We start from the raw sequence: 23,042 nt of genomic DNA on the forward strand, positions 1-23,042 counted from the left end.
CAGTTCCTAGCTGGAGTGTAATCAGAGGACCTCGTGTGAAACAGAACTTCAGTACAGCACACACTTCTCTGATGGTCTGACCTTATTTGGGAATGGAGTCTGGGAGTTCTAGACCAGAAGTTCTAAGCCTTAAGTTCACTTAAGCACCCATGAACCATCTGAAATTATATGCAAATTTTATGTGTATGGGCATTTTCCTGATGCAAAATCTTATGGCATCATCATATTCTAAAGTGGTCTGTACTTTAAAAAAAAGAAAAAAGCATTAAAGGCCAGTGATCTACTACAGTAATGGTCCTCGGAGTTTGTTCCTAGAGCCAACTGCATTAGCAGCACTCAAGAAGCTTGTCAGAAATGCAGATTCTCAGGGAGCAACCCAGAACTACAGAAACTGTGGGGGGTGGCATCCAGCTGTCTGTGTTGAAAAAGTTCTCCAGGTGACACTGATGCTGCTGAAGTTTGAGGACTGCTCTGAGGCACAGCCGCACCCTAAGACTGATAAATCATTTCCCATATGTGAAAAGGTCCATCTATGGTTTTTCCAGTAGTCATGTATGGATGTAAGAGTTGGACTATAAAGAAAGCTGAGCACCAAAAAATTGATGCTTTTGAACTGTGGTATTGGAGAAGACTCTTGAAAACCTCTTGGACTGCAAGCAGATCAAATCCTAAAGGAAATCAGTCCTGAATATTCATTGGGAGGACTGATGCTGAAGCTGAAGCTCCGATACTCTGGCCACCTGATGTGAAGAAGTGACCCATTGGAAAAGACCCTGATGCTGGGAAAGATTGAAGGCAGGAGGAGAAGGAGACGACAGAGGATGAGTTGGTTGGATGGCATCACCGACTCAATGGACATGAGTTTGAGCAAGTTCCAGGAGCTGGTGATGGACAGGGAAGCCTGGCTTGCTGCAGTCCATGGGGTCACAGAGTCAGACACGACTGAGCGACTGAACTGAACTGAACTGATACGTGAGAACAGGAGACAGCTAGAGGCAATAGTCTTTGCCAAGGACCCACAATGTGGGCATTCTAGGTTGCTGAATAAGGGCATATATGCATATATATTTTAAATTAGCAGTATGGGTTGAAATCTTTTGTGTGTGAAAAATTAGCCTAAATAAAAGTCTTGCCTCAATAAATTCCCATCCCATTTCCATATAGAAGTGGTCAGAGGAAATCAGAACATTAGCATGAAAAGTTCTAAAGTTTCTTGCCCCCTTTCTCAAATGTGTGGTGCATATACTGTTGGCATCAGAATCACTGAGGATGTTCGTTAAAATGTCTGAGCCTTACTCCAGACTTAATAAATCACAAGGGAAGCAGGAACTTTTATTTATAATCCTCTGTATAGAGTTACACTCTAATGTTTTAAAACCGCTACTAGAGAATGTCATCCAGAGGTTTTTATCCTGAGAAATACTCAGAGCGGGCTTTACAGCCCCAAACCTTAGCTTATCATTAATAATGAGTTACAGAGAGTGGGCTATGGAGCAGAAGGCCTGGGCTCAGGCTGTAGTTGCCCCTCACGACTGTGGCCTGATGCTGCCAGAGCAGTCCCTCTCTGATCTGAAATGGTTTGGGTCCTAATATTCTATTACTTCTCTGACAGGGTTAGTTTAAGAACTGAGTGAAATATTATACACATGGAAGCACTTGAAATGAGGAAATCACTCACAGACTTTGGTTTTGGCCTTTTTTACTGTCCAGATTCAGTTTTCTCATTTGCAAATGATAAGGTTAGACTAAACCAGGTGACCTTTCAGATCCCATTCGTTGATGCTATTTTATGAAATACTTCATCCATAGAGCTGTATATCATAGTAAATACTATAAATACATGATATATTTTTTGTTGGGAAAAAAAATGTGGCTATCCCATCATTTTCATCCATTCTCAGCCTTTTCAAACTAATCTGACAAAATCCTCCTGTAATACCTCTGCTAACTAAACAGATTTTCTATTCTACTTCTCTAGCTCTTTCTACTGTTATTCTCTCTCTTTTTTTTATTCTACAGCTTCTGAAACTTTCTCATATGTATTACTTTTGGGTAAAGAAAGTGTTGCCATAACATAAAAGTTGTATCTTGTGCCTCTCTTGGCAGGTGATGAAATCTGATTCAAAATACCATTTATAGTACTGTATTTGCTCAGGGTTTTGAGGAATTTGGGGGTTGATATATTGCATAATATATGAACAGGAAGCAAAGGCATACTCAAAATGTTTTGAGTAATGATTAATGTTGTTCCTTAGTGCCCTGACTATGATTTATGCCAAAGAATTTCGGGGCAAAGGCAGCACAGTAGTACAGGAAACATATACACAAGAGATCAGTGGGATCCTGAAGTCATTGAGAATCGTAGGAGAAAGAAGAAAGAAGCCCAAAAGGAAGGAAAAGGAGAAGAGGAGGGGGAAGAGGAGGAAGAGCAAGAAGAAGAAGAGGTAATATCTGTGTACAAGATGCTATATTTCTAAAATTTGCTATAGGGACTATCCCTGATGGTCCAGTGGTTAAGACTCCCCACTCCCAATGCAGGCGGGGCTGGGTTCAATTCCTGATCAGGGAACTGGATCCCACGTGCCGCAGTTAAGAAATGGTGCAGCCAAATAAATTAAAATTTTAAAAAAGAAATAAAAAACACCTTGCTTGCACTGTATCGGTTTCATTTTTTAAAACTGCTGTAATTAAATGACAGAATATGAATATTCTATACAGAAAATTATATTTTCCTTAAGGTTTTAGTTTGAGGAAACAAAAAATATTTCATGTTTTCAAGAACTATTAGATCATAATGTAAAGGTCATCAAGTTTAAGGTCATCCTTCTTGTCAGGATGGAAGTCCCTCCATATCCTGATAGCTAATCTGCTTCATTTCATAGCAACAGAGAGTCATGTGTCAAGCACTATGCAAGCTAGTGTGAAGAGTCAGAACAACACAAAACATATGTAATTTGAGGAAGAAGGCAGCCCAAATAGAATCCAGTTTATGAAGTTAACATAACCCCGATTCCACACTCTGACAAAGAGAGCACATGAAAAGAAATCTATATCCCAATTTCACATATAATAACAATCCTAAAGTCAATACTAGTAAGCATAACGCATCGGGACCTCAAAAGAATCTTATACCAGACTTAATGAGGAAAATGGGATGCTAAGAGTTAGGAAGATCCACTGGAGAAGGAATAGGCTACCCATTCCAGTATTCTTGGGGATCCCTCCTGTTCAGCTGGTAAAGAATCCACCTGCAATGCGGGAGACCTGGATTGGGAAGATTCCCCTGGACAAGAGAAAGGCTACCCACTCCAGTATTCTGGCCTAGAGAATTCCATGGACTGTATGGTCATAGGGTCACAAAGAGTCTGACATGACTGAGTGACTTTCACTCATCTACTCAGGAAATTTGTTAATAGCTAATGGGCTGGATTTAGCCCACTGGGGTGAGAGAGACAGGTCACAGCTTGCCAGTCCTTGCTCTATTGGAATATACCTGTGATTTCTATTATAGATTTACTTATTTATAATGTTTAATAATTTAAGTAGTTTCTATAACTTATATATTATCATGAATAAATACTATTTCTATTAGGGCCTAGACTCAGTTAAGTCTGATGTTAATATAGAAAATGATACATTGCAAATCATTTGTCTAGTAGAAAAGATAAACCCCAAAGGCAACAGTTTTATTGCCCTGAAGGATGTTAAGCAGGACATCAAACTTTGCACTCTGATTTCAGTGATTATACATACTTCAGTTTTGTTATCCTGCTGTTTTCCTCACTAATGGGGTAAATGAATTTTTGACATTTGTTCTTTCATTTAAGAGCAGATCTTAAATGAAAAGATCTTTCATTTAAGAGTAGAACTTTTAAGGGGTTATGTTAACTTCATAGTTAACCACTGTAACTATGTATGATGATGGGCTTCCCTGGTGGCTCAGACTATAAAGAATCTGCCTATAATGCGGAAGACCTGGGTTCAATCCCTGGGTCAGGAAGATCCCCTGAAGAAGGCAATGGATTCTTGCCTGGAATCCCATGGACAGAGGACCCTGGGAGGCTACAGTCCATAGGGTTGCAAAGAGTCAGACACAACAGAAGCAACTTAGCATGCACGCATGCATGTATGATGATGGATGTTAATTAGATTTATTATGATCACTGCACAATAAGTACAAATACAGTTGATCCTTCAACATCTCCAGAGTTGGGGCACTGACCCTTTGTGAAGCTGAAAATCCAAGTTAACCTTACAGTCAGCCTTCTATATCCACGGTTCTGCATCCTACCAACCACAGATCATGTAGCACTATGTATTTACTGTTGAAAAATATCCTATCAGTGGACCCACCACAGTTCAGCCTCACATTGCCCAAAGATCAACTGTATTGAATCATTCTATTGTACACCTGAAACTAATGTAATGTTATATGTCGATTATATCTCAATTTTAAAAACCTATTAATGTAAGAATGCCCATTTAAAAATATAAAATAATCTTCCCTGTGCAAATAAGGCATTGGATAAATAACCAGCAACTATTTTAGCTAAATATTTCAAGTAAACCTCATAGCAAATAGGAATAAAAGTGTGTGATTTTAACATGAATAAAGCATACCATCATAACAAATATAATAAATATGTGCATGCATGCCAAGTTGCTTCAGTCATGTCTGACTCTTTGCAACCCTATGGACTGTAGCCCACCAGGCTCCTCTGTCCATGGGATTCTCCAGGAAAGAATACTGGAGTGGATTGCCATTTCCTCCTCCAGGGGATCTTCCTAACCCAGGGATTGAACCTGCATCTCAGTCTCCTGCATTGTCAAGTGGGTTCTTTACCACTAGCACCACGTGGGAAGCCCAAATATGATGATAATAATGGGGAAATAAATATGATACAAATGTCATTTTTTTCTGTGAACCCTTTCATAACCACCTTCCCCCATCACTCTCCATCCCTTCTCCCCTGCCATCATCTTTCTTCTTAGCTCTTACCACCACAGCCTAACCTGTGATGTATCTATTTGTCTACTTGTTTATGCTCTGTCTTCCTCAATTGGGATGTGTGCTGTCTAAGCCCCAAGCCCTTAGTTTTGTTCTCTGTTATATTTCAAGCTCCTAGAACAGTGTCTGGCGTGGGGTAGGCACTTAAGTTTTACTATTAATACATGAATGAATCAATGAGTGAATGAGCTACAAGCTCAGGTACTTAGAGAAAATCCAACTTCTTTATTTTGTCTCTAAAAATCGGATGTTACTCCCATACTCTTCCCTACTCATTGAGGGGCAAAAGAAATGAGTAAGTATCCAAGTCAGTTTAAAACTTTATTCCATCTGATAAAAGACCTTCAGGGTGTTCAATCTCTCTAAAATAAAAATCCTATTTCCAATTCCCCTTTTCCCTGCTTCTTACCCCAAAATGGCATGCAGGTATAGGAAGAGAGGGATATGACTTGGAAATGAACTAATCATTAACATAAAGATATTAAACATGACTTCTTTTCCATTTAGGCATTTATTGCTGAAATGCAGATGGTGGCTGAAGTTCTTCAACACCTCGTTCAGAGACCTGAGGATTATTTGGAAAATATCGAACACATTGTTAACCTTTATAAGGAAATAATTCTTCATCCTTTAGAAGTAAGAAAAAGATATATTGCTAAAAAAGGAATTTGATACTTGTGTTTTGCATGCCTGTGTACTAAGTTGCTTTGGTTTACGTCCAACTCTTTGTGACCCCATGGACTGTAGCCCACCAGGCTCCTCTGTCCATGGGATTCTCCAGGCAAGAACAGTGGAATGGGTTGCCATTTCCTCCACCAGGGCATCTTCCCAACCCAAGGATCAAACCTGCATCTCCCACATTGCAGGCAGATTTTTTACTGCTCAGCTGCCAGTGAAGCCCTATTTGTGTTTTATCCCTGGTTAAATAGCTTTCACATTTCTTCACCTCGTGTATTATCTGCTTCATTCTCCTCCTCTTGAGCTTGGTAAAATGCTATCAGAGTAAGATTGCTTTCCAAAGGCTGTTTCACAGAGCAACATTATTTTATTCTTACAAAGCAACAGTGCTGCTGAAAAGTGATAAATGAATTGCATGTTTCAAAAGTCATTAGGGGAATTTATTTATGGTTGGGGATTGGAAAGTCCATATTAAGGCATTGTTTTGTAAAAGCATTTTGAATCCAAAATGTATGGGTTTATAAAAACAAATGTACACCTAAGGTGCATCTTTTATTCTGAAAGGAACTGTTAATTTAGTTAAATTACAATCTAAAGAAAGCCATCCAAGACTGGTTTCTCTGTGTATCCTATTCAAAGTTGGTTATTTGTAAATATGATAAGGCTATTATATATTGTAATAAGAAAGTTATAATTAAAAGAATTAGCATTTTAAAAGGATGATTACTGAAATTATGATTATTGAAAAGCATGTTTTTATGTTTAAAAATCCAGAGCAGACTCCAATTTATATTGGAGATTTATCCAACAAACATTTATTATATGGTATTTGGCCAGATACCATGCTAAGCAATAAACTACAAAGACAAATGAAAAACAGTCCTCAAATTGCCTCTTTCCATCTGATGGAGAAATTAAAAGAATTTGTTTCATGGTGTTTTATAATGTTTATATATTTTTAGACAAGTGGATCATTTTCATTCCCATTGTCCACCTCCTCAGTGAGATCCAAATTGTTCTATTTTTTAAATTTATTTACAGTATTGTGTTAGTTTCAGATATACAGCACAGTGATTCAGTATTTTTGTTTTCTTATGTATGACTGATTCCTCCTTTCTTCCTCTTCTATCCCTGGCCTCTAAACATAGCTTCTTAAGGGTAATCTGGATGTCTGTCTATAACATTCTTTCTCCTTCAACAAAAATATTCTACATATTCCTTGAGCTGCTGGAATTGGGTGTGAACAAAGCATAATTAAAATAAGATTCAGAAGATTAGAAAATTATATTCATGGGCAGGGAGTTGGGAATGGGAAGCAGAGGTAGTCTCTTCAAGGATAGGGACTCCCTGCATCATCAATGTCCAGTGCAGTGCCCAAAGTCTGGCGAGTGCTAAACGCTTGACAGATGTTCAGTTGAACAAATGATGAGGTCACAAAGAAAAAATAACAGCTTCCATTTCATGACATGTAAATTTCTGGACATAATTTTAAAAAAACCCTTACTTAAAAGAAAAATATCCACATCGACCCTGATAAAATATTTAAAGGTTTAATATACTGAAAGGTCATAGACTCACAGACATAAAGAACAGGCATGGTTGACAAGGGGATGGTGGGTAGAGGAGGGATAGATTGGAAGTTTGGGGTTAGCAGATGCAAATTAGTATTAATATATATAGAATGGATAAATAACAATGTCCTAATATATAGCACAGGGAACTATATTCAATATCCTATGATAAACCACAATGGAAAAGAATTTTAAAAAAGAATGTGTACGTCTATATATACATATACATACATAACAATCACTTTGCTATACAGCAGAAATTAATACAACATTGTAAATCAACTATCCTTCAATTTTTTAAAATGTAGGAAAAAAAGATCATAGATATGATTTTTCTAAAACCTGTAAGGTCTTACCCTCCAGATAATAAATGAGTAACAAATATGAGCAGACAATTCACAAAAATTAATGACAAAAGAGTAACAAGTCTATAGGAAAATATTCAGCTTTACTGATAATAATTAAATGCTAAAGAAATATTTCCCCAGTTAAATTTTAAAAGATGGACAAGGAATAAGAATTCCTAATTCTAGCAACTACATGTGGTAAAGCAAACACTCCCATACCCTGCTGAAAGGAATATAAATTAGTATGGTAGTTTTTAGATAGCTTGCCTGAGAAAAGCACAGAAGTGGAAATTTTCTAGGCCCTGCAGCAAAGCATAGATAAGAACTGACTGCTCAGACAAAAGTTTCTAGGCCAAGAACCTAGACTTCAGATCTAGTGTATAGCTTGCCTTGTATGGTAATTTGAGGGTGCTGATATGTGTGGAAGGAGGTTGGGAAGAGCCTTGAAAGGCTGCTGCTGCTGCTAAGTCGCTTCAGTCATGCAACCCCCTTGAAAGGCAGGAGCCTACAATTCTAGTCCCTTCTGATCTGGCTGAGATGTGGATTCACTTGGGAGGCCAAGACCACCAAAATTCAGTGTTCCTCTAAAAAACATGAGGAAAGCAAGTAGGAGCAAAGTAACTGCATCAGTGTCTGGTTTCTATCCTGCTTCAGGACTAATCCCAGGCCAAGTCTTCATTCTTGCCTGTCTTCACATCGCAGCTTGACTACTGGTCTGACCCGGTGTTTGTGTCTTTAGCCTTAAGAGTCTTCATACCTTTAGACTTAGTATACTAAGTTCATTCTGAAGAACCTAGGACTTCCCTGGTGGTCTAGTGGTTAAGACTTTGAGATTCCACTGCAGAGGTTGTGGGTTTGATCCCTGGTCAGGGTACTAAGATACCACATGCTGTGTGGTAAAGCAAAAAAAATATTTTTAATTTAAGGTAAAAAGGCTATGAAATAAAAAGAATCTAGTTTAAGGAAAGTATCTGAAACGCAGAAAAGCATAATGTACATCCTTGTTTAGAACATCGTAATTTATGGTTGGATTCTTGGATTCTACTAGAAGAATTGATGCCTTTGAACTGTGGTGTTGGAGAAGACTCTTGAGAGTCCCTTGGACTACAAGATCAAACCAGTCCATCCTAGAGGAGATCAGTTCTGGGTGTTCATTGGAAGGACTGATGTTGAAGCTGAAACTCCAATACTTTGGCCACCTGATGCGAAGAACTGACTCATTTGAAAAGACCCTGATGCTGGGAAAGATTGAAGGCAGGAGGAGAAGGGGATGACAGGAGATGAGATGTTTGGATGGCATCACTGACTCAGTGGAAATGTGTTTGAGTAAACTCCAGGAGTTGGTGATGGACAGGGAGGCCTGGCGTGCTGCAGTCCGTTGGGTTGCAGAGTCGGACATGACTGAGTGACTGAACTGAATTTATGGTTAAACAATGCAGGCATAATGGTTCTTCTGTCTAGAAGTAGAGAAACACTTAGAACCTAATAACCTTACACAGTATTATGAAAGACAAAATGTACTGGACATTTAAGTAGGTGATTTTGTTCCAGACTATGGCAACAGGGAAAACATTCACTAATGAAGACTTTCTCAAAGAGAGGGGCTAGGGTTTTATGGAGGCAGGTAAATAAGGGTCTTATGAAAACCATGAAAAAAGATGGAGATGGATCTTATCTGAGTCTTTGAAGAAGGGTAGAGGTGGATCTTATATCTCCACCACACCTACTTTCTTGGAATGGAAGAAAATTTACAAGAATATTAATATAATCTTGAGATACAGAAAAATCTAATTTAAAGAAGAAAGGAAATCCAGAAACAACGATAACAGATTTCATCATAAATATATTTTATAATACAAAAGATACCATAAACAAAGTCAAATGATAAATCATAGCCAGGTAAAACATTTGCAAACCATACGGCAGATAAAGGTTAAAGACTTTCTATGAATGTTAAGGAAAAGAAAGGTCTAACAAAATGCACAGAGGTTATGGTTCAGTAGTTTACAGAGATGGATTTCTAGATACTGAACATCACCCACAGCCAGGGGAATAAAAAGTGAAACAAACCAAGCCCATTCTTCACCTAGCAGTTTGGCAGAAATTATTCTATGAATATATGCAGAGAGGTGGATGTCTCACTGTAGAGAAAAACAGAAGAAACAGAAAGAACAGAATTCATGGTACGACTAGTTTAGGCTTTTGTAAAAGTTCTCCTGAGCACTGAAAATAACATCCAGTATGTCATGTATATAGCAAATAACTTAGCATTAAAGATTTCTTCATGATATATGAAGACTGAACTTTTGCCAATGATCCTGAATGATAAGGCTTCTTTTTGATTATCTGCAGGAAGTAATGGCTGAACACGATTCCCAGTATCTTATTGAGCTAGATGGAAACAAGCCCCCAGAGGAGCTGTTCATGGTAAGTGCAATGCTCAGTAAGAATATGTCACAGTTTGGAAAATCAAAAAAGTATTGACTGAATGATACTTATTTTTGTATCAAAAATAGATTTACATTTTGAATACCATTTATTTTTGAAAAATTCATTTTGACACTTAAAATTTAATATGATATTTATTCATCTGTCCATATTTAAATCAAAACTACATTTGAATTTAAAACCTCTGTGTGACAAAAAGTACCTTGAAAAAAAGTAAAAGCAGGTAAGAGCTATAAACACATGATACAATGCTTAACATGAGTAATAGGGAAATGCAAACCAAAGCTATAAGGAGATATCACTTCAAATCCACTAAGGTGGCTAAAATTAAAAAGAAAAAACAAAAAAACAGATAATGAATAACAAATGTTGGTGAGGATGTAGAAAAATCAGAATATTCATACACTGCTGTGGTAGTGTCATTAAATCATGTCCAACTCTTACAACTCCATGGACTGTAGCCTGCCAGGCTCCTCTGTCCATGGGATTTCCTGGACAAGAATACTGGAGTGGGTTGCCATTTCCTTCTCCAGGGGATCTTCCTAACCTTGGGATCGAACTGGAGTCTCTTGCATTATAGTCTCCTGCACTGCTGAGCCACCAGCAAAGCCCAACATACAATGTTGGTAGGACTGCAAATGGTGTGGCCACTTTGGAAACCAGTTTGGCAGTTCCTCAAAAGGTTAAATATGGAGTTACTATATGAATCAGCAATTTAACTCCTAGGTATTTGCCCAAAATAACTGAATACAGGTGTTTAAATGAAAATTTGTATGTGACTGTTCGTAGCAGCACTATTTACAGTAGCCAGAAGGTAGAAACAACCCCTATGTCTAACAATTGATGAATGGATAAATAAAATGTATATTCATACAATGGATGTGTTGGTCTCTCAGTTGTGTTGGGATGGGAATGGATGGGAATGGGTGAATTTAACTCAGATGACCATTATATCTACTGCTGTGGGCAAGAATCCCTTAGAAGAAATGGAATAGCCCTCATAGTCAACAAAAGAGTTGGAAATGCAGTACTTGGACGCAATCTCAAAAATGACAGAATGATCTCAGTTTGTTTCCAAGGCAAACCATTCAGTATCACAGTAATCCAAGTCTATGCTCCAACCACTAATGCTGAAGAAGCTGAAGTTAAACAGTTCTATGAAGACATTTAAGATCTTCTAAGACTAACACCAAAAACGATGTCCTTTTCATCACTGGGGACTGGAATGCAAAAGTAGGAAGTCAAGAGATACCTGGAGTAGCAGCTAAGTTTGACTTTGGAGTACAAAATGAAGCAGGACAAAAGCTAACAGAGTTTTGCCAAGAGAACGCACTGGTCATAGCAAACACCTTCTCTTCTACACATGGACATCACCGGATGGTCAATACCAAAATCAGGTTGACTATATTCTTTGCAGCTGAAAATGGAGAAGCTCTATACAGTCAGCAAAAATAAGACCAGGAGCTGACTGTGGCTCAGATCATGAACTCCTTATTGCAAAAAGTCAGACTTATATTGAAGACAGTAGGGAAAAACACTAGGCCATTCAGGTATGATTTAAATCAAATCCCTTATGATTATATAGTGGAAGTGGCAAATAGATTCAAGGGATTAGATCTGATAGAGTGCCTGAAGAACTGTGGATGGAAGTTCATAACATTGTATAGGAGGCAGTGATCCAAAACTTCCCAAGAAAAAGAAATGCAAAAAGACAAAATGATTGTCTGAGGAGGCCTTACAAATATCTAAGAAGAGAAGCAAAAGGCAAAGGAGAAAAGGAAAGAGATACCCATCTGAATGCAGAGTTCCAAAGAATAGCAAAGAGATAAAGCCTTCCTAACTGAACAAAGAAAGAGAGGAAAACAATAGGATGGGAAAGACTAGATATCTCTTCAAGAAAACTGAAGATACCAAGGGAATATTTTATGCAAAGATGTGTACAGTACAGGACAGAAAAGGTATGGACTTAACAGAAGCAGAAGATATTAAGAAGAGGTGGCAAGAATACACAGAAGAACTGTACAAAAAAGATTGTAGTGACCTGGATAACCACAATGGTGTGATCACTTACCTAGAGCCAGACATCCTGGAGCGCAAAGTCAAGTGGACCTTAGGAAGCATCACTACAAACAAAGCTAGTAGAGGTGATGGAATTCCAGTTGAACTATTTCAAATCCCAAAAGATAATGCTGTTAAAGTGCTGCACCCAACATGCCAGCAAATTTGGAAAACTCAGTAGTGGCCAAAGGACTGGAAAAGGTCAATTTTCATTCCAATCCCAAAGAAGGGCAATGCCAAAGAATGTTCAAACTACCACACAGTTGCATTCATTTCACATGCTAACAATGTCATGCTCAAAATCCTCCAAGCTAGAATTCAACAGTATGTGAACTGATTAATTCCATATGTACAAGCTAGATTTAGAAAAGGCAGAGGAACCAGAGATCAAATTGCAACCATCTGCTGGATCATAGAAAAAGCAAGAGAATTCCAGAAGAACATGTAATTCTGATTCATTGACTACACTAAAGCCTTTGACTGTGTAGATCACAACAAACTGTGGAAAATTCTGAAAGATGGGAATACCAGACCACTTTACCTGCCTCCTGAGAAATCTGTATGCAGGTCAAGAAGCAACAGTTAGAACTGGACATGAAATTATGGACTGGTTCCAAATTGGGAAAAGAGTACGTCAAGGCTGTATATGGTCACCCTGCTTATTTAACTTGTATGCAGAGTACATCATGCAAAATACTGGGCTGGATGTAGCACAAGCTGGAATCAAGATTGCCGGGAGAAATATCAATAACCTGAGATGCAGATGACACCACCCTTATGGCAGAAAGCAAAGAGGAACTAAAGAGCCTCTTGATGAAGGTGAAAGAGGAGAGTGAAAAAGCTGGCTTAAAGCTCAACATTCAGAAAACAAAGATCATGGCATCCGGTCCCATCACTTCATGGCAAACAGATGGGAAAACAGTGGAAACAGTAACAGACTGTTTTCTTGGGTTTCAATATCACTGTAGATGGTAACTGCAGCCATGAAATTAAAATACCCTTTCTCTTTGGAAGAAAAGCTATGACCAACCTAGACACCATATTAAAAAGCAGAGATGTTATTTTACCAACAAAGGTCCATATAATCAAAGCTATGGTTTTTCCAGTAGTCACATATAGATGTGAGAGTTGGACCATAAAGAAAGCCAAACACCACAGAATTGATGCTTTCAAACTGTTGTGTTGGGAAAGACTCTTGAGAGTCTTTTGGACTGCAAGGAGATCAAACCAGTCAATCATAAAGGAAATCAACCCTGGATATTCACTTGGAAGGACTGATGCTGAAGCTCCAATATTTTGACCACCTGAAATGAAGAGCTGACTCAGTGAAAAAGACCCTGATGCTGGGAAAGATAGAAGGCAGGAGGAGAAGGGGACAACAGAGGACGAGATGGTTGGATGGCATCACCAACTCAGTGGACATGAGTTTGAGCCTGCTCCGGGAGACAGTGAAGGACAGGGAAGCCTGGGATGCTGCAGTGCATGCAGTCGCAAAGAGCTGGACAAAACTGAGTGACTGAACAGCAACAGTTGTGTCCAGTTCATTGCAACCCCATGGACTGTAGCCCAACAGGCTCCTCTATCCATGGGATTTCCTGGATACTGGAATGCTGGAGTGGGTTGCCATTTCCTTCTCCAGGGAATCTTCCCAACCCAGGGACCAAACCTGAGTCTCCCACATTGTAGACAGATTCTTTACCATCTAAGCCACCAGGGAAGCCCCACAATGGATATTATACAGCAATTTTTTAAAAACTGAATTATTGGCACATGCTTCAACATGGATGAATCTTGAACACAGGCTAAGTAAAAGTTACCAGAGATCATACATCATATGATTTCACTTACTGAAATGTCCAAAATAGGCAAATCTGGTAAAGACAAAAAATGGATGAGTGGGAGGGGGTCATGGTGGGGGGAATGGTTACCACTATGGGAGCTCCCAGGATAAATGTGGAGTGACTGCTAATGGGTAAAGGGTATCTTTTGGGGGGGTGACAAAAATGTTCCAGGATTAATTGTAGTGATGGTTGCACTGATTATACTAAAAACCATTTACTTATACACTTTAAGTAGCTTATAAATTGCATCTCAATAAAGCTGTTTTTAAATATATATATATGCATATTTGAAAATACAATATTATTTTCAGTATTAAAAAAGCCAAATGACAATGAGGGGAAATAATTCCCATACTTATAAACAAATGTTGAATATCTTTTATTATTTAAATATCTTAAAAATTCTGATATTTCAATAGGAAAAAAGCAAATACAATACAGGAAACAGGCCAAGGGCATGAGTAGGTAATTTAGAAAAAAATGTTTAATAATTATTTTTTAAACTACTGTAATCCAGTTGTGGGGCTTCCCAGTGGGACTAGTGGTAAACAACCCGCCTGCCAATGGAGGAGACATAAGAGGCATGGGTTCAATCCCTGGGTTGGGAAGATCCCCTGGAGAATCCCATGGACACAGGAGCCTGGTGGGCTACAGTCCATAGGTTTGCAAAGAGTCAGACACGACTGAAGCAATTCATCAATCAAATTATTATTCAAAGAAATGCAATCAGCATAAAAAATAAAACAGCATTTTCTTAGCAATTTTAACAAATTTATCCAATATCCAGGATTGTTGGAAGCATTTGCAACATGCTTTCTTGCTCTTTCAGTAGAAGCACCCAGGGTGCAATTTTCCTGGAAAATTATAGGGCATATATATATCCAAAAGGTTTTTTAAATGTCTATTGTCTGTCCAAAGACCCCCAACTTCTAGTAATTTATTCTAAGGAGAGATACGGAGAAATTTTTCTGTTCAAGATGTTTATAATCAGAAAAAAGAAGAAAAAAAAGTTCTGGGAAGAAGTTTTTTAAATATATGAATTTGAAAAATTAATGCATGATTTTGGCTAAAATATAATAGTAATTCTTCTGTTTATGGTATCAATACCATATGCATCATTTAATACCAAATGCATCATTTAAATACATTTCATGTGATAACTTCCCACTTGGAGGTAAGGAAGAGAAGGTGTTTTCCCCACAAATGAAAGTATCTTCATTCTTTTTTTAAATTGAGGTATGCTGTGCTGTGCTTAGTCACAGTCATGTCTGATTTTGTGACCCCATGGACTGTAGCCTGCCAGGCTCCTCTGTCCATGGGGATTCTCCAGGCAAGAATACTGGAGTGGGTTGCCATGCCCTCCTCCAGGGGATCTTCCCAACCCAGGGACTGAACCCAGGTGTCCCACATTGCAGGCAGATTCTTTACCATCTGAGCCACCAGGGAAGCCCAAATTGAGATATAAATGATATATAATATTAGTTTCAGATATACAACATAAAACTAAAATCAGGAAAGAATGAGGAGACAATACTACAGATAGTACAGAAATGTAAAGGCCTATAAGGGAATTCTATGAATAATTGTAGGCCAGTTATGGTAGGCAGAATAATGGTTCCTTACTCCCCAAATTAGTCTTTGGGCTTCCCATGTGGCTCAGCTGGTGAAGAATCCATTTGCAATGTGGGAAACCTGGGTTTGATCCCTGGGCTGGAAGATCCCTTGGAGAAGGGAAAGGCTACGCACTCCAGCATTCTGGCCTGGAGAATTCCATGGACTGTATAGTCCATGGGGCCGCAAAGATTCAGACACGACTGAGCAACTTTCACTATCACTATCACTATCACTATACAGCACAATGATTCGATATTTATATATATTGTGAAATGATCAGCACAATAAGTCTAGTTAACATTTGTCACCATAGAGAAAGTGTTACAGAATTTTTTCTCTTGTAATGAAAAATTTTAAGATCTGAAATGAATCGCCAGTCCAGGTTCAATGCATGATACTGGATATTTGGGGCTGGTGCACTGGGACGACCCAGAGGGATGGTACAGGGAGGGAGGGGGGAGGGGGGTTCAGGATGGGGAACATGTGTATACCTGTGGTGGATTCATGTTGATGTATGGCAAAACCAATACAATATTGTAAAGTAATTAACCTCCAATTAAAATAAATAAGTTTATATTAAAAAAAGAAAAAAAAAGATGTGTTCTCTTAGCAATTTTCAAATAGGTAATATAGTACTATCAACTATAACCACCATGCTGTACACTACATCTCCATGACCTATTTATTTTATAATTGAAAGTGTATACCTTTTGATGTCCTTCAATCATTTTGCTCACCTCCCATCCTCCACCCCCTCCCACCTCTGGCAGCCACCAATTTACAATGTATATCTATAAATTTGTGTATTTAAAAAAAATCATTCTGATTCTTAAAGTCATATGCACTCATTGTTTTAAAATAACCAGAAAGTACAAATACAAACATGATACAAAATAATTTGCATTATAAAAATTATAAAATGCAAAAATGTACAGTACAATACAAAATAATACAAAAGTCATAACCTATTTCATAGATGGGTAGCATTATGATAAACTCTGAGGATACACATGGGAAGGGGTCAGATGAATCCCTTCCCTCATGCTATATCTAATATATTGGGGGGAAATAAATAAAGGACAGTTTGTGTTTTGATCTGGGAGGTACAAAGTATTGACTTGGCCAAAAATTTCATTCGTTCATTTTTTTCTGTAAGATGTTACAGAAAAAGCTGAATGAACTTTTTGGCAAAATCCCAATACTATAAGAAGAACTCATGGCAGAAGGGCAGGACCTAACCTAGTGAGGAAGGCCATGTGTCTGTAATTATTTCCAAACTGAAACTATAATGTTGAGTAAGAATCAGACCCTCAGCGCTGGGAGAGAGAAGGGAGCTGGGACAGTGTTCTAGGATGAGGAAATAGTCTGTGTTAAGCCCCAGAGGAAAGAAAGAGCATAGTGAGTTCTAGCTACTGAATGCAGGATTAAAAGATGGAGGAGTTTGTAGGGAGATGGAGTAGGAGGGGTAGAATAGTGCCAGAACTTTAGGGATAAGCAGAGGTTGAATCAAGAAAGATCTTATCAGCCACACTAAAGAGCTTATACCACATCATGAAGGAGTGGGCAGCCAGTGAAAGGTTTTAAGCCCAAGAGTGAAAATGCTACTACTTCCCTTTAAGAAAGATCATTCAGACTGCAGTGCAGAGGAAAAACTGAGAAGCAGATTGTAGTAGAGCAGGCAAGAGATGGTGGCCTAACCCAGGGTAGTGACTGTGGGAATGGACAGAAGTGAGTGAATTAATCTAGGAGGACAGGGAGAGAGAAAAGTCAGAAGCAATGCCCACATCTTTAGTTTGATATGGTTGGTGGCCACATAAATAATAAAGCTGGTCGTGTAATCAGATTAGGGAGAAGCTCCTCACTTAGAATACACTGCTGCCAAGATCATCCATGATCTCCTGACCAAAGGCAGTGGTGACTATTACGTCTTCATCGAATTAACCTAGAAGCAATATTTCTCATTTCTTTCTTCCTGCTCCTTTCTTCCTTTGTCTTCTGGGCCCTCACACTATTAAAGCTCATTCTGCTTCTACATTCCACATCTCTAATCTCTAGAGTTGGAGGATCCCAGAGCTCACTCCTTGAGTACTCTTCTCTATCTGCCCTCATTTCTTGAGAGACTTCTCCAACCCAGTGGCTCTAAATACTTTCTAAATGCTGGCAATTCTTAAATTCATATTACTATTCCAGACCTTTTCCCTGAATTTCACACTTGTATAATCAACTGCTACTAAATATAGCCAATTGGATGTCTGATAGCCAGTTCAGATTTAAAACTTCTGACCCAGGACTTCCCTGGTGGCTAAGACTCCACACTTCCAATGTAGGGGGCCTGAGGTTGATCCCTGGTCAGGGAACTAGAGTTTTGCCAAGAGAACACACTGGTCATAGCAAACACCCTCTTCCAACAACACAAGAGAAGACTCCACACGTGGACAACACCAGATGGCCAACACCAAAATCAAATTGATTATATTCTTTTCAGCTGAATATGGAGAAGCTCTATACAGTCAGCAAAAATAAGACCGGGAGCAGACTGTGGCTCAGATCATGAACTCCTTATTGCCAAATTCAGACTGAAATTGAAAAAAGTGGGGAAAACCGCTAAACCATTCAGGTATGACCTAAATCAAATCCTTTATGATTATACAGTGGAAGTGAGAAATAGATTTAAGGGACTAGATCTGATAGAGTACCTGATGAACTATGGACGGAGGTTCATGACATCGTGCAGGAGATAGGGATCAAGACCATCCCCATGAAAAAGAAATGCAAAAAAGCAAAATGGCTGTCTGAGGAGGCCTTACAAATAGCTGTGAAAAGAAGAGAAGTGAAAAGCAAAGGAGAAAAGAAAAGATATACCCATTTGAATGCAGAGTTCCAAAGAATAGCAAGGAGACTTAAGAAAGCCTTCCTCAGTGATCAATGCAAAGAAATAGAGGAAAACAATAGAATGAAAAAGAATAGAGATCTCTTCAAGAAAATTAGAGATACCAAGGGAACATTTCATGCAAAGATGGGCTCAGTAAAGGACAGAAATGGTATGGACCTGACAGAAGCAGAAAATATTAAGAAGAGGTGGCAAGAATATACAGAAGAACTATACAAAAAAGATCTTCACGACCAAGATAATCACAATGGTGTGATCACTCACCTTGAGCCAGATATCCTGGAATGTGAAGTCAAGTGGGCCTTAGGAAGCATCACTACGAACAAAGCTAGTGGAAGTGATGGAATTCCAGTCGAGTTATTTCAAATCCTGGAAGATGATGCTGTGAAAGTGCTGCACTCAATATGTCAGCAGATTTGGAAAACTCAGCAGTGGCCATAGGACTAGAAATGGTCAGTTTTCATTCCAATCCCAAAGAAAGGCAATGACAAAGAATGCTCAAACTACCGCACAATTTCACTTGTCTTACACACTAGTAAAGTAATGCTCAAAATTCTCCAAGCCAGGCTCCAACAATACATGAATCGTGATCTTCCAGATGTTCAAACTGTTTTTAAAAAAGGCAGAGGAACCAGAGATCAAATTGCCAACATCTGCTGGATCATGGAAAAAGCAAGAGAGTTCCAGAAAAACATCTATTTCTGCTTTCTTGAATATGCCAAAGCCTTTGACTGTGTGGATCACAATAAACTGTGGGAAATTCTGAGAGAGATGGGAATACCAGAGCACCTGACCTGCCTCTTGAGAAACCTATATGCAGGTCAGGAAGCAACAGTTAGAACTGGACCTGGAACAACAGACTGGTTCCAAATAGGAAAAGGAGTACGTCAAGGCTGTATATTGTCACCTTGCTTATTTAACTTATATGCAGAGTTCATCATGAGAAACGCTGGGCTGGAAGAAGCACAAGCTGGAATCAAGATTGCCAGGAGAAATATCAATAACCTCAGATATGCAGATGACACCACCCTTATGGCAGAAAGTGAAGAGGAACTAAAAAGCCTCTTGATGAAAGTGAAAGAAGAGAGTGAAAAAGTTGGCTTAAAGCTCAACATTCAGAAAACTAAGATCATGGCATCTGGTCCCATCACTTCATGGCAGATAGATGGGGAAACAGTGAAACAGTGGCTGACTTTATTTTTTGGGGCTCCAAAATCACTGCAGATGGCGATTTCAGTCATGAAATTAAAAGACCCTTACTCCTTGGAAGGAAAGTTGTGACCAACCTAGACAGCATATTAAAAAGCAGAAACATTACTTTGTCAACAAAGGTCCGTCTAGTCAAGGCTATGGTTTTTCCAGTAGTCATGTATGGATGTGAGAGTTGGAGTATAAAGAAAGCTGAGTGCCAAAGAATTGATGCTTTTGAACTGTGATGTTGGAGAAGACTCTTGAGAGTCCCTTGGACTGCAAGGAGATCCAACCAGTCCATTCTAAAGGAGATCAGTCCTGGCTGTTCATTGGAAGGACTGATGTTGAAGCTGAAACTCCAATACTTTGGCCATGTAATTAAAAGAGCTGACTCATTGGAAAAGACCCTGATGCTGGGAAAGATTGAGGGCAGGAGGAGAAGGGGACGACAGATGATGAAATGGTTGGATGGCATCACCGACTCAATGCACATGAGTTTGGGTGATCTCTGGGAGTTGGTGATGGACAGGGAGGCCTGGTGTGCTGCAGTTCATGGGGTCACAAAGAGTCAGACATGACTGAGTGACTGAACTGAACTGACCAGGAAACTAGATCCTACATGCCATAACTACGAGTTAGAATACAGGAACTAAAGATCCCACATGCTGCAAGGAAGACTGAAGATCCCACATGCCACAACTAAGACCCAGCACAGCCAAATAAATAAAAGTATTTTCAAAAAATTCTGGTCCACCATCACCACCACCTTGCCCCAAATACACTCCTCCCACAAATTTCCCCTCTCAGTAAATGCCACATCTGTCCTTCCAACTGCCCTTTTTCTTACATTCAACAACCAACCTGTCAGCATACACAGCAGGCTTTTTCTTCTTCAAAATGCACTCAGAATTTGACTACTTTTTACAACCTGGGATATACCTTTTTCCTCAAGGGAAAGGGCAGAAGTTCCAACAGGCCTGGTTGAAATTCACCAAGATTGTTAAGGCCCCAGCTGGCATTGGCACCCTGGTACTTCTGCCTACAGTTCATTGGCTAGAACAAGTTACATGCAGAAGCTCAATACCAATGAACTAAGTATTCTCACATAAACTAGGGCATTAACAAGGGAAAGGAGGAAAGGATGAATTGTGAACAAATAATACAGTCTACCATAGATTACGATACACCATCAAGACCTTGTCTATCTTACCATCTCTCATCTCAGACTGTGTTTCATAGTCTTCTACATAGTATATTAGTTTCTTAGTCCTTCCACAACAAAGTACTGCAAACTAGGTATTTTACAATCACAGATATTTATTACGGTTCTAGAGGCTAGAAGTCTAATATCGAGGTGTTGGCAGAGTTTCACTCCATTCAAAGCCTCTAAGTGGGGATCCATCGTTGCCTCATCCAGCTTCTGGTAACACCAGGCACCACTTGGCTTGTGGTAGCTAATGCTAACATCTGCTTCCATTTTTACATGGCTGCCTTCTTCTCTCTGCCTGAAGACATCCCACAGTGTTAGACCTCAAAGGCCATGACTATCTGACGACCAAAGGGCAGACTCTAGTGGGTTGAACTGTTTTCCCCAAAAAAATATAATATTGAGGAGCTAAACTTCAATACCTATAAGTGTGACCTTATTTGGAAATAGGATCTTTTCAGATGTAATTGAGTTAAGATGAGGCCACAGTGAATTAGGATGGGCCCTAATCCAACATGGCTGGCATCCTTTTAAGAGATTTATGAACGCAGGAAGAAGATGGCTCACAATGGAGGCAGAGATGGGAGTGATGCAACTACAGGCCAAGCAACACTGAAAATTGCCAGCTTCTACCAGAAGCCGGGAAGAACAAGGGAATACTCTGCTCATGAGCACGTGACTTTTTCAAAATATTTGAAATGTTCAAATGCCAATGTATTAAAAAGACTCATTCTTTAAATTTAGACGGTTGTGGATCGACTTAAATATCTGAACCTAAAAAGAGCAGCTGTTATAACCAAACTTCAGAGTACAGAGGAAGATATTAACGACACAATGGAAAATGTAAGTTACTTTTAACTGTCTACCCTTTCCCTCCATGTTGTGCCCTTAATTTGTATCCTTTCAAGGTTTAAAAGCATCTCAGAATACCTTTTAGAAAAATAGATTTGATTTTTCAGAAGCTATAATATTGGCACAATATCCTTGTAAACACTAAACAAAAGTTTTGAAACAAAGAAAGACAATAAATCAGAACAATTTAATAAGTATAATAAATAAACCCAAGTTTAGTTTTAAAAAATTGCAGCACCAAAGACATTACAGCCCTCAATTCTCTAACTATTCGTTCATTCCCTCCATCATTCAACCAGTTTTTAAAATAACTACTAAAATGACGTAATGTGGACATGACAGTCATCAACTTATAATTGCCAAGTGCTAAAAGGGCCACCAGGACTTTTTAGCTAGAGGATTTAATCTATTCTGGGAAGTTTAGATTCACCTTTTTAAAAAAAATAGAAATTAAACAACTAATGCCAGAATCATAAGTAGATATTATAATTCTAATAAAATGATCTTTAAGGATAGAGGTCATTTTGTTTACCTGTACTGTGTAATCCCTAGATTTTAATTGGGGAACATAGCTGGGAATAGGTAACACGAATTGATACTGAAGAGGAGGAAAGGTGGGCCTGATGCACACAGAGGCTCTGTACTGAGCCTCTTCTTCTAGGTCATCACTGAAGGAAAATTTTAAAGTATTCAGGAAACCTGGAGGTTCTTCCAGCCTGTAGTCCCCGGGGTCTCGGCATCAGGGAAAGGACGATGGCATGGAGGAGGATCCAAGCCAGGATAGGGCAGCTCCGGGCACCGCGGCAGCTCTGGGCACCGCGGCAGCTCCGAGCCTGGTGGGCGGCAGGCCACTGTGGCTAGTTCTCAAGTTCTCGCGGGAAAAGAATGAGAATGAGCCCGAGAGGCCCTGGGAGAGTGAACCACAGAAGAGGAGGGCACTAGCGAGGGAGAGGGCTAGTGGAGGGAGAGGGCTAGTGGAGAGTAGCTTCACAAGGAGAAGCCAAATGGGCTTAATCTTTCTCCTCTTTTGGTTCAGCCACCCAAAGGTAAGCATCCAGTCTTTTGGCTGAGGTCTTCTGAAGAGGCAGCAGCTAAGTGAAGTGGGGTGCAGCCCTGGCCACTAGAACCTCCTCTTAAAGATTCTCAGCCAATCCTGTCTTCTGCTCTCCATTCCTGCTCTTCAGAGGTGCTTGCTGTCAGGTCCTGAGCCGTTCTGGAACTGTGCAGTGACTTGACTTGCTTCTTGTTGTCCTCAACCCATCCTCCATCACCCTCCCTGCCACCACAGACACTGAGCTTTCACTTTCCTCTGACCTCAGTTACCACTAGTCCACCTG

At 39.3% G+C, this 23,042-nt stretch overlaps 1 protein-coding gene across 1 annotated transcript in view; it reads left to right on the plus strand.

Annotated features, from left to right (window-relative positions):
* The window catches only part of AK9 (adenylate kinase 9), a 115,129-nt gene that overhangs the window by 10,560 nt on the left and 81,527 nt on the right, over positions 1–23,042 (plus strand). Inside the window, exons 6-9 of the mRNA XM_068984940.1 lie at positions 2,256–2,444; positions 5,516–5,644; positions 9,957–10,031; positions 21,598–21,696. Coding sequence (XP_068841041.1) covers positions 2,256–2,444; positions 5,516–5,644; positions 9,957–10,031; positions 21,598–21,696 — 492 coding nt within the window. The remainder of the gene's footprint in view (positions 1–2,255; positions 2,445–5,515; positions 5,645–9,956; positions 10,032–21,597; positions 21,697–23,042) is intronic.

The sequence above is a fragment of the Capricornis sumatraensis genome, chromosome 13 (assembly GCF_032405125.1).
Source record: "Capricornis sumatraensis isolate serow.1 chromosome 13, serow.2, whole genome shotgun sequence".
Taxonomy (NCBI): Eukaryota; Metazoa; Chordata; class Mammalia; order Artiodactyla; family Bovidae; genus Capricornis; species Capricornis sumatraensis.